General features: G+C 48.2%; 1 protein-coding gene across 3 annotated transcripts in view; it reads left to right on the plus strand.

Annotated features, from left to right (window-relative positions):
• The window catches only part of XPC (XPC complex subunit, DNA damage recognition and repair factor), a 40,356-nt gene extending 22,094 nt beyond the window's left edge, over positions 1-18,262 (plus strand). Inside the window, exons 8-16 of one of the 3 annotated variants that reach the window (XM_053669509.1) lie at positions 759-848; positions 1,677-2,570; positions 4,190-4,350; positions 9,341-9,422; positions 14,554-14,688; positions 14,769-14,938; positions 15,472-15,565; positions 16,095-16,184; positions 16,810-17,188. In XM_053669509.1, the coding sequence (XP_053525484.1) occupies positions 759-848; positions 1,677-2,570; positions 4,190-4,350; positions 9,341-9,422; positions 14,554-14,688; positions 14,769-14,938; positions 15,472-15,565; positions 16,095-16,184; positions 16,810-16,878 (1,785 nt within the window). In that variant the 3' untranslated portion in view covers positions 16,879-17,188. The other 2 variants (XM_037139369.2, XM_053669510.1) reach the window with 2 other exon arrangements.
• Positions 18,263-18,663: the final 401 nt, after the last annotated feature.

Genomic DNA, 18,663 nt, shown 5'->3' on the forward strand with positions numbered 1-18,663 from the left:
TCTCAAAAAAATAATAAAGTATATATGAAAAAGATCTTTAAAAAAAAAAGAAATGTAGCCTCTAGTTGAAAGATTCATTGTGGGGGAAAATAGAATGTAGGAAATAGACTTTGGTCATCCAATGGTAATTGTGTTTTATATATTTTTTTGTCAAAGTGATATTTTATTATTTTAATCAGAGACATAACATATGTTGAGTACAGAAAGGTAAGCTGAGAAAAACACTACATGTAAACAGCCATAACCTAATATACATATCCTTCTCCAAATACACACATATGTTTATATAATTTTTTTCTTACAAAAATTAACATTGCACATTAAAAACAAACTTCTCACCCTGGCTGGTGTGCCTCAATGGATTGAGCACCTGTCTGCAAACCAAAGAGTCGCTGCTTTGATTCCCAGTCAGGGCACATGCCTGGGTTGCAGGCCAGTTCCCCAGTAGGGGGCATGTGGAAGCAATCATGTATGGATGTTTCTCTCCCTGTCTTTCTCCCTTTCTCCCCTCTAAGAAATAAAATCTTTAAATTTTTTTCTCTTTTTCTTTAAAAGATGGTGAACATTTTCCCATTTTTCTACAAAGACAGATCTCTGCTGCATCATTTTTAATAGTGTCCAGGTTCCAGACTCCTATTATTAGACAGCTTGGTTGTGTCTAACTTTTCCCTGTTAGAAATAAGCACCACAGTAAGCAACACTTAATTGAACCCTTACTCCTTCTCCTGGAATAAATGTGTAACCCTTTTTCATTATAGATACTGTTACTGATTCTCCGGGCCCTCCAGCTCCCAACCCGACTGGTACTGTCTCTCCAGCCACTACCTCTGAAGTCCTCAGCAGCAAGGGTGAGGTTCTTGGGGCTTCCAGAGAAAAGGGTAGTTGGTCAGGGAGAAGTGAGAAGTTATCAGACTTTAAAAAAATTGGTCATTAGACTATTTTTTAAGGGTCGGTATAAAATAGAGCATGGGTTCCTTTGAGCCTGCCTTGCACATACCCTGTGTTGGCAGGTTGGACACCTGAGTGGATTCTCTAGCAGCCTGACCTCCACATGTGCAGAAGGGCCTGCGAGAGGCCTGGCTCCTCGGTGCTGTGGCTTCTGCCCTGTAGAACAGTGGGCTGGTACCTGTCCTCACCAGCTGTGTGGCTGATGATGATGGGTGAAGGGCTCTGAATTCTGCAGTCATCCAAGGAGGAGGCTGAACGCTGTGCTCACTGGGGTGTTAGCATTGTCTGAAACTTGATGGTCCAAAAATCGATTTTAATCACTCTGTATTAAGACCATAACTTTATTAAGTCCCTTGGTATTTGCTTGCAAAATGCATTAAGTACAAGATGAAGATTATCATCGCTGAGGAAGCTGCAGCTCAGAGGTTCCATAATTTACCTAACTCATAACATGAGAAACAACTTTAGACGCAGGTTTTTCTGTTTCCACATCCCATGCTTTTCCCCATGCCACACTTGAGGGTAAAGAGAATTATATTGTGACCTTATCGAAGGTACTTTAGATTTTAGCAGATATTTTTCTGCGGCCCAGGATAGCCAGTTGATTAGTGTTTGAGCTGGGGACATCTTGGGTCCACTGGTTCTCTAGCCAGTGACTCAAGCCTGTTACAGGATCTCTAGCCCATCATTAGCAAAAAAGAAAAAGCAAAATTTCTGTTCTGTTTAAGGGAAAGAAACCTAAAGAGAGATCCACAGAAGGTCCTGCAGGCTCCTCAGAAACTCCCAGCCTAGTTTCAGAAAACCAAACCCAACCGAAGACCAGCAGAGGAACCAGGAAAAAGAGCACTTCTTCTAAGGACACTAGCAGCGCAAGTGCTAGAGGGAAGAGGGGCGTGGCAGCTGCCATCAAGAAGAAGCGGAGAGAGTCCTCCTCTTCTGGGCAGGAAGAGGACCAGGCGGAAGAGCAGGAGGAGGAGACCCAGAGACGCCCTCATGGCCGGAAGCTGCGGGTGGGCTCCAGGGTGTCTTATAAAGAGGAGGAGAGTGGGAGTAACAAGGCCAGCAGTGCCTCTGACTTCGAGCTCTCCAGCGGGGAAGCTCATCATCCATCCGACGAGGATTCTGAGCCTGGTCCTTCAAGGCAGAGGAGGGCTCCAGCCTCTCAAGGGACAAAGGCAAGATCCAAAAGTAAATCCGGGACCCAACATGGAAGCCTTCGTAAGCACCCTGGCTCTCCAGCAGCATCCACAAACTCTTCAAACACTAAGAGTAAGAAAAGCAAGAAAATGTCCAGCATTGGTGAGGGGACAGAACAAAAAAACACAGCTGGTGTGGACCAGTGGCTAGAGGTGTTCTGTGAGCAGGAGGAAAAGTGGGTGTGTGTGGACTGTGTGCATGGTGTGGTAGGCCAGGCCCTGACGTGTCACAGGTACGCCACCAAGCCCATGACCTACGTTGTGGGCATTGACAATGATGGCTGGGTCCGGGATGTCACCCAGAGGTATGACCCAGCCTGGATGACAGTGACCCGCAAGTGCCGAGTTGATGCCAAGTGGTGGGCTGAAACCTTGAGACCCTACCAGAGCCTCCTGGTGGAAAGGGAAAAGAAAGAAGACTCGGAGGTAAGGCCTCGGCTGCCACGGGCTCAAAGACCCATTGAGTTGCTAAAATTATTTCCATATTTGAGCACTGTATGTATGCCCAGCCTGTGTTTGGTATTTTTAGTGTTTATCTCATCAGTTATTACAACACTGTAAAGCTGGGATTACTATTGCTTTAATTTTATCAGTTAAAGATTTAGGATCCAAGACATTAACTGACTTGGTATTTGAACCCAGATCTGTCTTGCTTTTTGAAGACTGTATACTTTTAGTTATTGCCCAGTTATAAATTGGGAGCTTTGAAATATTTATGAAGTCATATAAGTGATACTGAGTGAAAGAAGAAAAAACTCATTAATTCCTCTCCCCACCCCGACCCCCCCGCATTTCCAGACATGTGCACTGACACAGGCACACACACTGGGAAGGGAGGGACTGAGGATGAGGACGTACCTTCCGTCTGTGAAGAAGGCCCACTGGGAGGCCGGCTTCTGAACTGAAATGGAACAGTGTTGTCACCTGGTTTCAGGAGGAAGGCTTGGGCTGCTTGTGCACGGCAGTCGTGGGGTTGGTGGGGCTCAGCATCTCCACACGGGAATGTGCCCAGATTTGCCAAAGAATTATGTCCAGTTCCTCAGGGTGGGTGGAGCGTGGGTTTATTTCACATTTTCTGTAGCAGTGCAGTTCATCCTGCACTGAGAGTTCCCTCTGGGGCCGTTCCCGGTTCACATTACTAAAACATGGCCAAGGAAATGGGAATTGTGCAGATGGCATTGTGACCAGCCTAACTAAATAAAGTCTTCATCCTGGGAGCTAACCCCGTGCAGGGTCCAGCCTACTCCTGGCTGTGCCACAGTGCAGGTCCTCACTGATGCATTGGAGGGTTTTCAAGAGCTGCTAAGGGGCAAGGTAGGAGACCTCAGTGAGTAGGATGTGAATTACAGCCGTGGAATTGTCCACTAGAAAATCAGGTTCCTCAAACAAGTGCTAAAAGAATATGTATCATAGGGGACTCAAAACAGTCACAGGGTGTGAACAACTCACTTTGCTGTCCTGTGAGAGCTGTCATGGAAACCCGCACTGCAGAACAGTGATGTCACTTTGAGATAAGGCCTCTTTCCTGAAGAAAACTGTTTTTCTTCCGTGAAACTCCTTAAAAGAATGGGAACTCATCTGCTAGAGCTGGCTGAGGAATAGGTTAGATGAGTTTGCAAAGTTGCTATGAGCCACAGAAATACTTGATTTTTCTTAGCTTTTGATTTACCTAAAACCTACCTAACACTAGAGCTACAAAGACAGTGTTAAGTATTTTGTTTGTTTGTTTGTTTTTTAATTTTTTTAGAGAGGAAGGAAGGGAGAAAGAGAAACATCAATATGTGGTTGCCTCTCGCACCCTACTACTGGGGACCTGGCCTGCAACCCAGGCCTGTGCCCTGACTGAGAATCAAACCCTTTGGTTCGCAGGCCCACACTCAACCCACTGAGCCACACCAGCCAGGACAGTGTTACACTTTTTGGTGCTTATGAAAGCTCTGCTCCACTATCTGTTATCTGAACAAGTTGGTCTGAGGTTTGCTCACCTCAAACCTCATTTCCTCTTCTAAAATGCATGCTCGACATAGTCTCTCTGGCCTTCCCAGTTTCAGGCAAAGCACCTGGACCAGCCTTTACCCTGTGTCATTGGCACATACAAGAACCACCCTCTGTACGCCTTGAAGAGGCATCTCCTGAAATACGAGGCCATCTATCCTGAGACAGCCGCGATCATTGGATATTGTCGCGGGGAAGCCGTCTACTCCAGGTGCGTGCGGTGGCCTGCTGGGGCTTCCTGGGGCCCTGGGACTGTCAGCCTTCTTCTGGGGCAAAGGGCTGGTAATGGCATTCATCCCATTTGTCATGTGGAATGAGCGTTATTGTGTGCACGTGTGCTGTTGTGTGGGGCGACGTGTAGAGGAGAGTGAAGCTCGGAAATTAAAACGAGGATTAAAGGACGAGTGGGGTGGGGTGTTGTAGGGGAAATAAAAAGTGGACAGACGAGGTTCCCACAGGACCATATAAGCACACCCCGCAAATATAAGCTAAAACATACAAAAGGAAAGAAGAAAGGATTCAATAAAAGTTAAAGTTAACGGATATTCTAATGTGTGTAGAGCTTCTGTTTGGGAAGATGAAAAAGTTCTGGAGATGGCTGGTAGGGATGGTTACACAGCAAAGTGAATGTCCTCGATGCCACCAAACTTAAAAATAATTATGATGGTATATTTTATGTTGTATATATTTTATCCTGAGTAAAAAGAAAGTACTGAAGAAGTAGTGAAGGAAATAAGAGTAGAAAATGAATATAAAATACATATAAAATTAAAACTGAAAAAATTTTAATATAAATTTAAGGTAAAAAAAAAGTAGAAGCAGAACTCTTAAAAAATAGCAGTAGAACTCTGGCTGGTGTAGCTCAGTGGACTGAGTGTTGACCTTCGAACCCAAAGGGTTGCTGGTTCGATTCCCAGTCAGGCCACATGCCTGGGTTGCGGGCCAGGTCCCCAGGAGGGGGCATGTGAGAGGCATCCACACATGGATGTTTTTCTCTCTTTCCCCCTCCCTTCCCTTCTCTCCAAAAATATGTAAATAAAATCTTAAAAAAAAAAGAAATAGCAGTAGAAATAAACAAAGTGATCTTTTTTAGCCCTGGCTGGTATAACTCAGTGGATTGAGCGCAGACTGGGAACCAAGGGTCACCAGTTCGATTCCCAGTCAGGGCACATGCCTGGGTTGCAGGCCAGGTCCCCAGCGAGGGGCGTGCAGGAGGCAACCGTACATGGATGTTTCTCTCTCTTTCTCCATCTCTTCCCCACTCTCTAAAAATAAATAAATAAAATCTTTAATTAAAAAGTTATCTTTTTAAAAAACATTGAAATACAAGATGAAAAAGTCGATGTTCTTAAGAAATGGGAAAAGAAGGAGAAAAAAGGAAACAGGAAAGTCCGCATGAACAGATGGTTTGAGTCCTGTGACCCGGGACTACTTTCTGTGTCGGTCCTGCAGGAGTCAGGCACCTTGCCCAGGGTCCCTGTTGGCGCTTTAGGGTCCACATCAGGAAGCACCACGCCTGTCAGGGGCCTCAGGGGCCACAGTCACAGCCTCCAGAGCCCAGGCCGCCTTGACAGAGCAAAAGGCGCAGGCTTCCTCAAGTGGCTGGGAGACAGGAAGTCTGGTGGGAAGGGAAGGCAAGGGTCAGTCACGGGGAAAGCACAAGAGGCAAACAATTTTTAATGTAGTAAAATGTGTAACGAAATTTACCGTTTAACTATTTTTATGTGTACGGTTCAGTGGCATTTAGTACACTGTCACTGTTGTGCAACCATCGCCACCCCCCATCTCCAGAACTTTTTCATTTTCCCAAATGAAACTCTGTGCCCATTAAACACTAACTCTTGAAAATTCCTTCCCCCTCCCCCAGCAACCACCATCCCTCTCCCTGTGTCTGTGAATTTGGCTGCTCTAGAGACCTCATAGAAGTGGACTCACACAGTGTTTGTCCTTATGTGATTAGCGTCCATGGGTGGGCACTGGTACCGCTTGTTCTTTTCGGCCATTGTCAATAACGCTGCTATGAACACAGGAGTGTAAATATCTCTTTGAGACTCCGCCTCCAGTTCTTTGGAGTATATGCCCCACAAGTAGAATTGCTGCATCACAGGTAATTCTGCATTTTCCGTTCTGTAGAACTGAGGTGCCGCTGCCGACAGCAGCTGCACCACTTCATACCTCTACCAGCAGAGCACAAGGGTTTCTGTTTCTCCACATCTCTTTTTTTTTAAACATCTTTTATTGATTATGCCATTACAGTTGTTCTATTCCCCCCCTCCTTTCCCCTCCACCCTGCACACCCCTCCTCCACCATCCCCCCCTTTAGTTCATGAACACATGTCTCAAGTTCTTTAGATTCTGTATTTCCCCTACTATTCTTACCCTCCCCTATCTATTTTCTGCCTACTGTCTATGCTACTTATTTTCTGTACCTTCTCCCCCCTTCTCCTTCTCTCACTCCCCTGTTGCTAATCCTCCACGTGATCTTCATTTCTATGGTTCTGCTCCTGATCTAGCTGTCCTCTTAGTTTGCTTTTGTTTCAGGTGTGGTTGTTACTAACTGTGAGTTTGCTGTCCTTTCACTGTTCATCTTTTTTTATCTTCTTTTTCTTAGATAAGTCCCTTTAACATTTCATATAATAAGGGCTTGGTGGTGATGAACTCCTTGAATTTTACCTTATCTGAGAAGAACTTTATCTGTCCTTCCATTCTAAATGAAAGTTTTGCTGGATAGAGCAATCTTGGATGTAGGTCTTTGGTTTTCATGACTTGGAATACCTCTTTCCAGCCCCTTCTTGCCTGTAAGGTCTCTTTTGAGAAATCTGCTGACAGTCTGATGGGAACTCCTTTGTAGGCGGCTGTCCCCTTAGCTCTTGCTGCTTCTAGGATTCTCTCCTTCATTTTAATCTTGGCTAATGTAATGATGATGTGCCTTGGTGTGTTTCTTCTTGGGTCCAACTTTTTTGGGACTCTCTGAGCTTCCTGGATTTCCTGGAAGTCTGTTTCCTTTTCCAGAATGGGGAAGTTCTCTTATATTATTTGTTCAAATAAGTTTTCCACTGGTGGCTGTTCCTTTCCCCCTTCTGGTACCCCCATAAGTCGGATGTTGGAGCGTTTAAAAATGTCCTGGAGGTTCCTAAGTCTCTCCTCATTTTTTTAAATTCTTGTTTCTTCATTCTTTTCTGTTTGGTCATTTTTTCCTTCCTTCTGGTCTACTCCCTTGATGTGAGTCCCAATTTCCTTTCCATTACTGTTGGTTTCCTGTGCATTACCATTCTTTTCAATTATTTTAGCTTTCATATGTTTCTCTAATTTGTGACTAAAACCAACCAGTTCTGTGAGCATCCTGATCAACAGTGTTTTAAACTGTGCATCTGAAAGTTTGGCTATTTCTTCATCACTTAGATTTATCAGCTCTGGGGCTCTGAGTTGTTCTTGAGCCATTTTTGGTCTGTTCGTGCCCATTAAGTATGAAAAGCGGAGCCTCAGTTGTTTACCAGGACGGGGCAACTTAGGTCGCTGGTTTGTGACACTGTATGTGGGAGCGGGGTCAGAGAGGGAGCAATGGCGGTCCTCTCTGCTCGCCAGTCCATCCCACCAACCCAGCTTGTTTATCCGAACGAAATGTGCGAGCCCGCCGCCCTGCACCGTGCGATCTCAGTGCTCGCCTCTTCACTGGTTTATCTGCACGCAAATGCTCTACCGACCGCAGACAGCCAGCCTCGTCTCTTCCCTGTGTCCACCCGTAGCTAGCCCGAAACTGGGATCTGGGCCTTTGGCTGCTTGCGCACCACCCATTCGGGGATCTTTTTTGCCAACCCACTGCGCTGCTGGCTTCGCTCTTCTTACCAGTTTAGCTGAGCATTTCGTTGTCTCTGGACTCCGTATTGTCGATTTTCTGTGTGGTTTGGTTGTGTTTATTCTTGTTAAAACTTTGTTTTTAGATTTGGTTCTGCATGGACGCGTAGGTGTTTCTTGGCGTCCATCTTGGCGGAAGTTGAGCTCCACATCTCTAACCAACACTTGCTCTCTGTTTTTCGGGTAATAACCATCCTAATGGGTGTGAAGTGATTAGAAGTTGAGATTTACTCTGAGAGGTGTGTGTCCAATGGCCTACTGCTCTCCTGGGGGATGTCCACTCCTCCCTGGCGCCCATGACACAATCACTGGTTTGGGCGATTGGGCGTGCAGCCTGCAGTGGGAGTGTGGCTGGAGTGCTCAGCTCGGGCAGTGATGCTGTGGAGAGAGAAGTGCTGCTCCAGCACCTGGAAAGAGTCCGGTCCTCCCAGCAACCCTGCGAGGCACAAGGGCAGAGTTCATTATCCCTGAGTGTAGGGGAAGGTTCTGAGGCTTAGGGAGGGAAAGTCCAGCACCACCCCACTAAGAGGTGGCACAGCGGTGGTTCACCCAGGGCTGTGGTATTACACTGAACATCAGCTTCAGACTGGCAGGTAGGTGAAGGGCCTGGTTTCTGCACTAGAGGGAAATTTAGTGCCCGTGCTCCATGGAGCCCTGCTTTCTGGGCAGAGAGAGTTCAGGGCCACAGCCTGGAGAAGAGATGGGCGTGCAAGTAGAATTGCAAGGCTGGGGCATAGCTCTTAGCCCTGGAAGGAGAGTGAAGCTAGAGAATCTTTCTCCTAATCACAGGGTGCCAGGAATTACTTGATGTTCCATGAACATGAACCTTAATTCCATGGTGATTTATTAGTGTAATTATAATTTGCATATAGTCTTTTGGGCTCACCACCCCTTCTCTGGACACCCCACAGAATTTAGCAGCAGACCACACCTGGGCAGGCACTTGCTCGGTGGTAAGGACCTGTGCCTGCACTGCTGTGACTTTTTCCTCTACCCCTGCAGGCTGTGGAGGGAATCTCACTGTGAGGGGAGAGGTGAGGGTATGGTGTGAAGCCCAGGACAGACACAGTAACTCCATGTAGGTCAGGTTTTCTGAGTGGACTCACACCTTCAAAGACAGGAAGTCCAAGTTAACTGTCTGTCTGAGGCAGGTCCCCTGGTTCTCTCAGGAGCAGAGCCTGCTCCAGGGCGTGAGGCAGAAAGAGCCTCAGAAGAGTGCCCCAGGCTGTGCTCTTCCTTCTGGGAGGTCATATGAGCACCCATGCTTGGGGTTCCTCTCCATACTGTGCTGTTAGGCAGGTTGTGAACTGAATTTGTCCTTTGTCTCCCTCTGTTGGCTCCGGTAGGGATTGCGTGCATGTCCTGCACTCCAGGGACACATGGCTGAAACAAGGAAGAGTGGTGAGGCTTGGAGAAGTGCCCTACAAGGTAACTAGAGATGGGGGGTTGGGGGGAACCCCGAGGGCACCGGGGAGGCTCAGGACCAAGGCTGAGTGGAACACCCCAGAGACGAGAAGTAGAGACTAAGGGTTGCTGAGTATGTGCCCAGGATAGGAACCCAGGTCTGCCTTTTCTAGTTTGAGAAGGATTATAAGAGGAGGAATGCATATAAATGTCTGCCTTTAATAAGGAATTTGTAAGAAATGGATATTCCAGAGCATGCCAGAAATCTAGGCCAAAAAGCAGTGCTCTGATTCCTGGTGTGTGCTTAAGCGCTGTGTAGGTAGGAGCTGTGTTACTGAGTTGGTCTAAGAGGCCGAAGCCCTGCTCTTTGTGGACAGTCATCAGTCATCAGCATCCTTCTACTTGGTAACTTACTGTGCATTTTGCACGTATAAATTCTCTACCAAGTTTAACCATCCATAGAGTTAGCATTATGATGCCTGCTGTACATATGAGAACATGAGAACTCAGGGGAAATCGCTTGTCCAAGGCCTTACAGTTAGGGTACTGGCAGCACCCAGACAGCAGTCCCAGGCCCTGCCTCTGCTCCAGTGTGGTTCCCTCCCACGTACCGCTGCACTGAGTCAGGTCAGCTGCCCACAGGACACATGATTCAGTACAGTACCACAACACTCGTCACGGGACACCCAGCCCTGTTTAACCAGGGGAGGACAGTGGCTGGCCACGGAGACACATTTGTTCTTTTTGTCAGATCGCAGAAGGAGCCCTTTGGGTGGTCAGACTGTGGGACGGGGATGCCTCAGTTGGGTGGGCAGGGGCTGCAGGCATTGGGAGCAGATCGTGCCAGAAGCAGGCTGGAGTGCATTCCTGCGTGGACCTGGAGGATCGGCCCCGGGGTCTCCCACAGACCTTCACCTTGCTTTCATGCTCCTCCTATTCAATAACCAGCCTCTTCATTTCAAATAGCACTGTCTGATTGGAATACAAATTTAAATTTTTTACTAGCCACATTAAAATTTTAAAAATAGAAACAATTTTAATATGCTTAAATATTTTCAAATACATCAAAATTACAACTAAAATATTGAACAACCATCACTCAGAACTATCAGAAATCTAGTGGAAGTTGGACAACTACAAAATCGAGTTGAATGGAAGTCTGACAAGTGCAGAATTAAAGAAACCACATCTATCCAGACTGACAGGAGGGGTGCAGATGCAGAATGGGCTGATCCCATGCCCGTGTGTGGTGGATAAAAATTCAAGAGGGAAATCTTGGGAGGAGGAGTCCCAGCCTCACACCAGGCCCACCAGCCCAGGATTCCAGTGCCAAGGAGATAAGTCCCCATGACTTCTGGCTGCAAAAATCAATGGGGACTGAGTCAGTGGAAGAAATTTCCAGAGCCCAAGCAGTTCCTCTTGAAGAACCCACACACATACTCACCTGCTCAGACTCACTCCCTCAGAGCTGTATTATCAGGATGGCAGCTTGAAAGGCACCAGTGGCATACAGGGAGAAACTGAAGTGTGTGGTATCCAGGCAACAGAGGCCGGTGTCCCTTTTCTAAACACTCACCCCAGAGTCGGTAAACTGGTGCCATATCTGAGACTCCATCAAGCTGGCTAACACTGACCCACCTTGTAGATCCCCAGAGATTCTGCCCCACCCAAACTGCTTTTTCATATCAATGGCTGGTCTTGGCACAAGCTTCATAACTTCCTAAATCCTATCAAACAAGCAACAGCTGGCCTCAGTGAGCCCCAGGCCTGGCACTAGCAGCAGTCAGCTTGGCTTCCCACGGGAATCTCTAAGCTCAGCACAAGTAGCAGCCATCTCAGGTTGCTTTATAACTCAGGCAGGGTGCCCCAGGTCAGACACAGGTGGGAGCTGACCTTGGTCTGCACCACACAGGAAACTCCAGGGCTAGGGCACCCAGGGGACAGCTACAGACTGCATCGGACCACGACCAGCCTGCCAATACACAGCTGATCCTCCATGGAGGGCAGAGTTTGGTGGGCAGTGGTCACAGCCAGTCCTTGCAGCTCACTGGCCTAGGTAAATCCCTCCCATTAACCTGTCAACAGCAACCAAGGCTCAACTACAAGAGAAAGGTGTACGCGACTCACACAAAGGGCACACCTCAATTACCCAGCTTGGGTGATAGGAGCGGCTGTGTCCCTGGACTCTACAGGTCACCAACTATATTAGGCCTTGCTGCCAAGACGAGTCAAAGCAGCTCTACCTAATACACAGAAACAAACACAGGGAGGCTGCCAAAATGAGACAGAAATGGGCTAAATGAAAGGATAGCTCAGAACTCCAGAAAAAGAACTAAATGAAGTGGATATAAGCAGCTATCAGATGCAGAGTTCAAAACATTGATTATAATGATACTCAAGGAACTTAGGACCTCAGCAGCATAAAAAAGATCCAGTCAGAAACAAAGTATTCACTAATTGAAATAAAGAACAATTTACAGGGAAACAAACAGCTATAGAGTGGATGAAGCTGAGAATCAAATCAATGATTTGAAACATAAGGAACCAAAAAACAATCAGAACAACAGGAGCAAAAAAGAATCCAAAAACATGAGAATAGTATAAGCAGCCTTTGGGATAAGTTCAGGAGGTCCAACATTTACATTATAGGAGTGCCAGAAAGAGAAGAGAAAGAGCAGGAAATTGGAAATCTATTTGAAAAAACTTCAAAATGTAGTGAAAGAACTTTCCTAATTTGGTGAAGGAAATAGGCATAATTGCGAAATAGTCCCCCAATTATGATGGATGCAAAGAGGTCCACTGCAAGACACATCATAATTAAAATGCCAAAGGTTATAGAGGATCTTAAAAGCAGCAAGAGAAGAAGCAGTTACCTACAGGGGAGTTCCCATAAGACTGTCGGCTGATTTCTCAAAAGAAGCTTTGTAGGCAAGAAGGAATTGGCAAGAAATATTCAAAGTGATGCAAACCCAGGACCTGCAGCCAAGATTGCTCCACCTAGGAAAGCTATCATTTAGAATGGAAGGGCAGATAAAGAGTTTCCCAGACAAAAAACTAAAGGAGTTCATCATTACTGAACCATTATTATGTGAAATGTTAACGGGACTTACTTTAAGAAAAAGAGGAAGATCAAAACTATGAACAATAAAATGGCAATAAATATATATCTTTCAACAGTTGAATCTAAAGAACAAACTAAGCAAACAAGAACAGACAGAATCATGGATACAGAGAGCTTTTTGATAGTTGCCAGATGGGAGGGGGGTGTGGGAGAATGGGTGAAGAGGTGAGGGGATTAAGAAATACAAATAGGTAGTTACAGAATAGCCATGGGTATGTAAAGTACGGTATAGAAAATGGAGTAGCCAAAGGACTTAACACTTGTGGCCCATGGACATGAACAACAGCGCATTTCCCGAGGGAGTAGAGGATGCCGGGTGGAGAGGGGGAAAGGGAAAAATCAGGACAACTATAATAGCATAATCAATAAAACAATTCTAAAACATTTTCAAATATATTTGAAATATTGTCATTTCAGCATGTAATATTTTAGAATGTTGATATTTTACATATTTTTCTTTTTATTAAGGCTTTGAAATCTAGTATTTTATTTTCAGTGCATCTCATTTCCATTAGGCACATTTCAAGTGTGTAGTGGCTATTACGTTAGCACAGTTCTGGTATCATTCCAGATTTCAAGCCCTCCTCGTGTTCTGAAGCCTGCTGTCGCACCTCCCAACTTGTGCCTTTTCTTCTTGTTTGGATTGCAGCCGCCTGCAGCCCTTCTGTTCATTTCCAGTACTGCCATCGTGGGATCTTTCTGAAACACAGGGTGCATGTGACACCTCCCGGGTGGCCCACCTCACCCCACCCAGAGTCCCACCTCTTCCCTGTGTCACAGTACCTGTGGGGCTCCAGTGCCCACGTTTCCTCCTGCGCACCAGAGCTTCTGCAGTCCTGATACTCACAGTCCCAAACACCTCTCGCCGCAGCCCTTTTCGCTTGATCAGTCCCTCTTGCCCTTTCAGACTCAGCTGAGATGGGGCCTCTTCTGAACAGCCTGTCTGAACCTCTCCGAACCTCTCCCCTTAGGGTGACAAAGGCCCTGCCTCTGGGCCCCATTTGGCCCTTTACTCTTCACTCTGACTTGTAATTTCTGTCTCCCAGCAGGAGCCCATGCTCCTTAAAAACCAAGACTGCCCCCGTGACTGATGTTGCGGTGCGGTCTGTCATAGATGCTCATTGGGTCTTTACCGAACAGCACTGGATGAAGGGCTCCCTTAGAAAGGGACTGACCCACACAGGGGTGACAGGTGGTGTGCCCAGAGACCATGGCAGAAATGGCCCCTGGAACAGCGGGCAGCGGCAGACAGCTCATAGGTCACATCCAGCCCGGGTCTTTTTCATGGGCCCCTTAGTCTCAGAATGCTTTTTCCATTTTTTAATGGATTTTAAAAAGAGATAAAGAGTATGCAGCAGGCTGTATGTGACCCTTCACAGAAGGGTTTGCCAACCCCTGCACCAGAGGCAGCTTAGGCCCAGGAGCCAGTCCACAGCCCACGCCTGTGCCACGCCTCCACGTTGAAGTCCCACCACCCCTTCCTCCCCGTCAGTCTTCCACTCCCTTCACCCCTCACTCCCCAGTGAGAACTTGGTGCTGACTGTCAGCTGTAGGAGGGTGCTCGGCGCTTCGAACTGCCAGGGTACGTGGCACAGTTCGTTTTCTGGAATGGAACCCTGGCCCTGTCGCTCACCTGGCCATGGGATCTTAAGTGACATCATTTCCAAATGTCAGTTTCCCTTTCACTGATGAAAGTTTAGAACAAAGAACAGTAATCTCACCTTGTCTGTTGTTTTGCTTTCTGCTGTTTCAGTATCAGCCGTGATCTCAAAATATTAAATGCATAGAGAGGACTGAAAACCAAGCCTGGGACAGTGGGCATTCTGTCGATGTCAGCTACTGAGTGGCAGTAGCTGGGGGTAGTAGCTCTAGTATTCATTCATAAAGGGAATAAAGTGCACCCCCATCTCAGTTTCATCTGCTGTTTGTTCTGTAACAGGTGCAAAGCACTGAGCACAGTACCTGCCGCACTGTGCAGTAAGCACTCAGGAGGTGGTAGCCTTTGTTGTAAACTGGCTGTTCCCTCTGGTGTAGATGGTGAAAGGCTCTTCCAACCGGGCCCGGAGAGCCCGCCTCGCAGAGCCCCAGCTGCAGGACCAAAATGACCTGGGCCTGTTTGGCAGGTGGCAGACAGAGGAGTACCAGCCACCCGTTGCTGTGGATGGAAAGGTAAGGGCAGCCCTCAGTGGGGTTAGGACCAGGCTGCTTTATTCTGCAACTTGCCAGACCTGGCATGCTACCCTCCGCAGGTCCCCCGGAATGAATTTGGGAACGTGTACCTCTTCCTGCCCAGCATGATGCCTGTTGGCTGCGTCCAACTGAATCTGCCCAACCTGCACCGTGTGGCTCGTAAGCTAGGCATCGACTGTGCTCAGGCCATCACTGGCTTCGATTTCCATAGGGGCTACTCCTATCCTGTGTGCGTGAGGCGTCTTCCATGGAGGCTGGAAGGAGGGCGGGGAGGCGAAGGGGGTGGGAAATTGATGTGGGGTTGGTGGGAGTTGAGGCCCAGTGGATCTTATTTTCCAGGTTTTACTCTGAACTTGGAAAATGAGCCTTAACACTTTACCTTTGCACTTTTGACACCTTTACTCTGGCTTCCATCCAGAGGCAGAAAAACCAGTGAAGCCAGCATCTAATGATGTTAGATTAAAACACTGTTTTCTGGGGGTGGTCACAGGTGACCTGTGGGGTCAGCATTATTGGTTGGTGACCTCTACCTGCATGTGGTGGGGGTGGGGAGGGGCTCATCCCAGTTCATAGGCAGTGCCAGTGTCCATGGGCCTGCCTTCTGCATGAGCGGTACCTGAGCAGCTGTGGCCAGGACTGTGGGCCAGCTGACACAGGCAATCCTTCAGAGCTTAGGAGCGGCCCACTGTCCTTCCGCAACGGGAGGGAGAGAGGCCAGAGCAGAAACCGAGCTCGAAGACCACCCGTGTTGCATCCCCACAGAACTGACGGGTATGTAGTCTGCGAGGAATACAAAGACGTGCTCCTGGCCGCCTGGGAAAATGAGCAGGCACTCATTGAAAAGAAGGAGAAGGAGGTGAGCAGGCTGGGTGCTTGGGGTGGACAGGTGCCTCACTGGCAGCGACTGTGAAAGGAGAGTCGTGTTCTCTGAAGCTCTTTCTGGCTCCCTGACCGCACGGAAGGCCCCACAGGGGCCAGCACTGGATAAAATGGCCCCGCCTACACCTCAGAAACCACTGTCTGCCCGCTGCTATACTTGTCAGCTCTCTGGATCCCAGTCCCGCTGCTGACACCTGCCTCTGTTAAAAGGAACTGCCTGTGGTCCAGGTGTGGAGAACCTTTTCCCTACAAGTTTCAGAGTCAGAAACAGTTACAAAGGGGCTTTTGTCTTTGATGCCTTTCATGCCTCTTACAAGTCACTCCAATTTTAAAACTTGAGATTTGGTATAGTTGAACTTTTTTTAAACCTGGACTTGGTATAGTTGAACTTTTCTTAAACCTATAAAATATTTGATATAGATTTGTGTGTCCACAGGTTCCACTTTGATATTTTTCCTGAAGATGGCAGTACTGAACATTTCATGCTTACCCTGTTTCTGCTGCAGAAAAGAGAGAAGCGGGCCATTGGGCACTGGAAGCTGCTGATTAAAGGGCTGCTCATCAGGGAGAGGCTGAAGCTTCGCTATGGGGACAAGGTCAGTGTGCGTCCTTCGTAAAGAGGACAGCCTGGGGTGGAGAGGGGGCGACTCAGCAATCACTGGCCCATGTTCTGCCTGGACATACATCATAGATCCGTCAGCTGTATCTTTGAATGCCACAGACCTGTGCCTCCCGGGTCCTGTGTCCTTACTTGTTGGCAAAGGTGCCCCTGGAGTCAGCCTCAGCTGCCACTTCTGGCCCCCAGCCCTGCCCCAACACCCCCTTTTCTGCCTCTGTCTGCACAAGTGAGTGCCTCCTGTGGCGCTAACCCTACAGGACGAGATGGGTTCCTGTAGTTCTGTGTTTGACCCACCACTCTTAGCCTTGTGGTGTTCCCGGCCGGTGCCTACAACCATCCCCGAGGCCAGAAATACTCTCGCAGCGCCTGCCATCTGGCAGGCCAGCCTGTGGACACAGGTGTGAGTGTTTCACAGTGTGATCGGCATGGGGTCAGACACAGCAGAAATGTGCTCTGGAAGCAGCTGTGACCACGCCTCTCCAATCCCCCATGGTGCCTGTTTGCTTTTAAAAAATACGCTTGTCCTGCTCCTCCCCCACATCCCGTCACTGACCCCTTCACCTGGCTTCACGCCTGACTATTCCTTCACCCTCTGCATCCAGCTCCCCGCCCCAGCCGGCCCAGGCCCGGGGAGTATCTTCAGGGCACTGGTCACTTGTGTTCAGAAATGAAGTAATGCGTGCAAAGCACTGGCACAGTGATCTCCTGGACCTGATTGTACACTCCTGGAGGGCAGTTTCCTGCCTAGACATCGTGGCATCCCCTCAGCCCATAAGTTAGCAGTACCTGCTTGGGTGAGTCCCCAGCCTACCGAGAGCACAGGCCTTGGTTCTCCCCCAGCCCCACAGTGTCCTTGTCCTGCCAGAGCCACACACCTCCAGGCAGGCCACTGCTGGGAGAGCTACTGTCTCAGGATGGTGCTTCCTCACATCTACTTAGTCGCTGACCTGTGGCCTGTGTTTTCCCTCCACTGTCCTCACCTCTCCAGAGTGAGGCAGCAGTTGCCCCCAAAGTGGAAGGTGGACTCTCTTCCGATGAAGAGGAAGGAACCAGCTCTCAGGCAGAAACGGCCAAGATCCTGGCTGCTTCCTGGCCCCAAAACCGAGAGGCTAAGGAAGAGCAGACGGCAAAGTGCCCTAAGAAAGCCAGAAGGGAAAAGGCGGCGGCTTCCCACCTGTTCCCGTTTGAGAGGCTCTGATGAGTGGCCGCCTCGTGATAGGCTGTGCCCCACCAGCCCCGCACGTGCTGCCGGGGATGCCCAGGCCTGGGCTGGCAGTGTCTCCGCTGAGAAGGCAAACGGGCATCGTGTGGGGCAGACAAGGATCCCAGGGACAGAAGGTCAGGTTGAGGTGGGGCTGCAGGTCTGGTCCGGGCCCGGACCGTGTCATAACCACTCTGCACAGGGCCGGCCTTCAGAGCTTTCTGCTCCTGTACCCTGTGCCTTGAGCTACAGAACCCTCCCTGGAGAGACCCTCCTGCACCGAGACTTGGTTCTGCCATTTTGGGAAGTGAGGTTTTTTTTTACAGAAACCACCGGGAAATTTTCAGACCATGGCCCATGAGGAATGCACCAGGCCTTTCCAGGCAGACTCGTCACCTGTCACACGTTTGTGCTCTTGCCTGTCTTGCAGACCCTCTCTCTGCAGGCCGCTCGCTTTCCCTCCGTCAGGGGTACTAATGCTGCTGAATGCTGTCCCCTCATAGTGTGGCGAGCACAGGTCATCGCAGATTGTGGGTTGTTGGGACCTACTTTTTAAAGCCACATTTCATGATGACAGAAGACTAGAATTAAGAACCCAAATCAGGAAGATGAAAAAGGCAAAGCTCTCAGAAGTAAATACTAGTAAAAGTGGATCATTGTTAAAACAGAATCTGTTCAGTACTGGATAAATTTCCTAAAGGTCTATGCACTGTAGATATTCAGGAGAAATAACATTTTGAGAAAAAATAAAGCATTTATCTAATAAGGCTCAGCTGTACATTTTCTTTCAGATTTTGTCAGCGAAGAACACACAGTGACAGTGGTTTGTACACACGTTGAGGCCACATTAAAGATAAGACTTTGTTTTCACATAGGCTGGGAACTTACCACACACACAGGGGTTTTTTTTCCTATGTTTAAGCAAGGAGGTACTATTTCATCATCGACAGGAGCCATTATGAATCAGCTTTATCCCAGGGAAACAAAACACTTGGGGTGTGACTCATGCACACAAGCCTGGCTGGAGGCTCTTGTTGAGAAACAAACAGGTTGCCACGGAAACTGCAGCGCCTCACTCTTCCTGCACCGTAGCCCTTCTCCCAGAAATAAGCGACTTGTTTTCTGGGAGTTTAGTCGAGCATCACTCTGTCTCTGCAGAAGTAACTTTGTTTTTCAGGCAGATGTCAACTCCTATGGGGTATTGTGGAAGTTATATAAAACATTCAGTTTTGAGAAATACAAGAATAGGTTTTGG

The sequence above is a fragment of the Artibeus jamaicensis genome, unplaced genomic scaffold (genome assembly GCF_021234435.1).
Source record: "Artibeus jamaicensis isolate MK-2021 breed Jamaican fruit bat unplaced genomic scaffold, CSHL_Jam_final contig_519, whole genome shotgun sequence".
Classification (NCBI taxonomy): domain Eukaryota; kingdom Metazoa; phylum Chordata; class Mammalia; order Chiroptera; family Phyllostomidae; genus Artibeus; species Artibeus jamaicensis.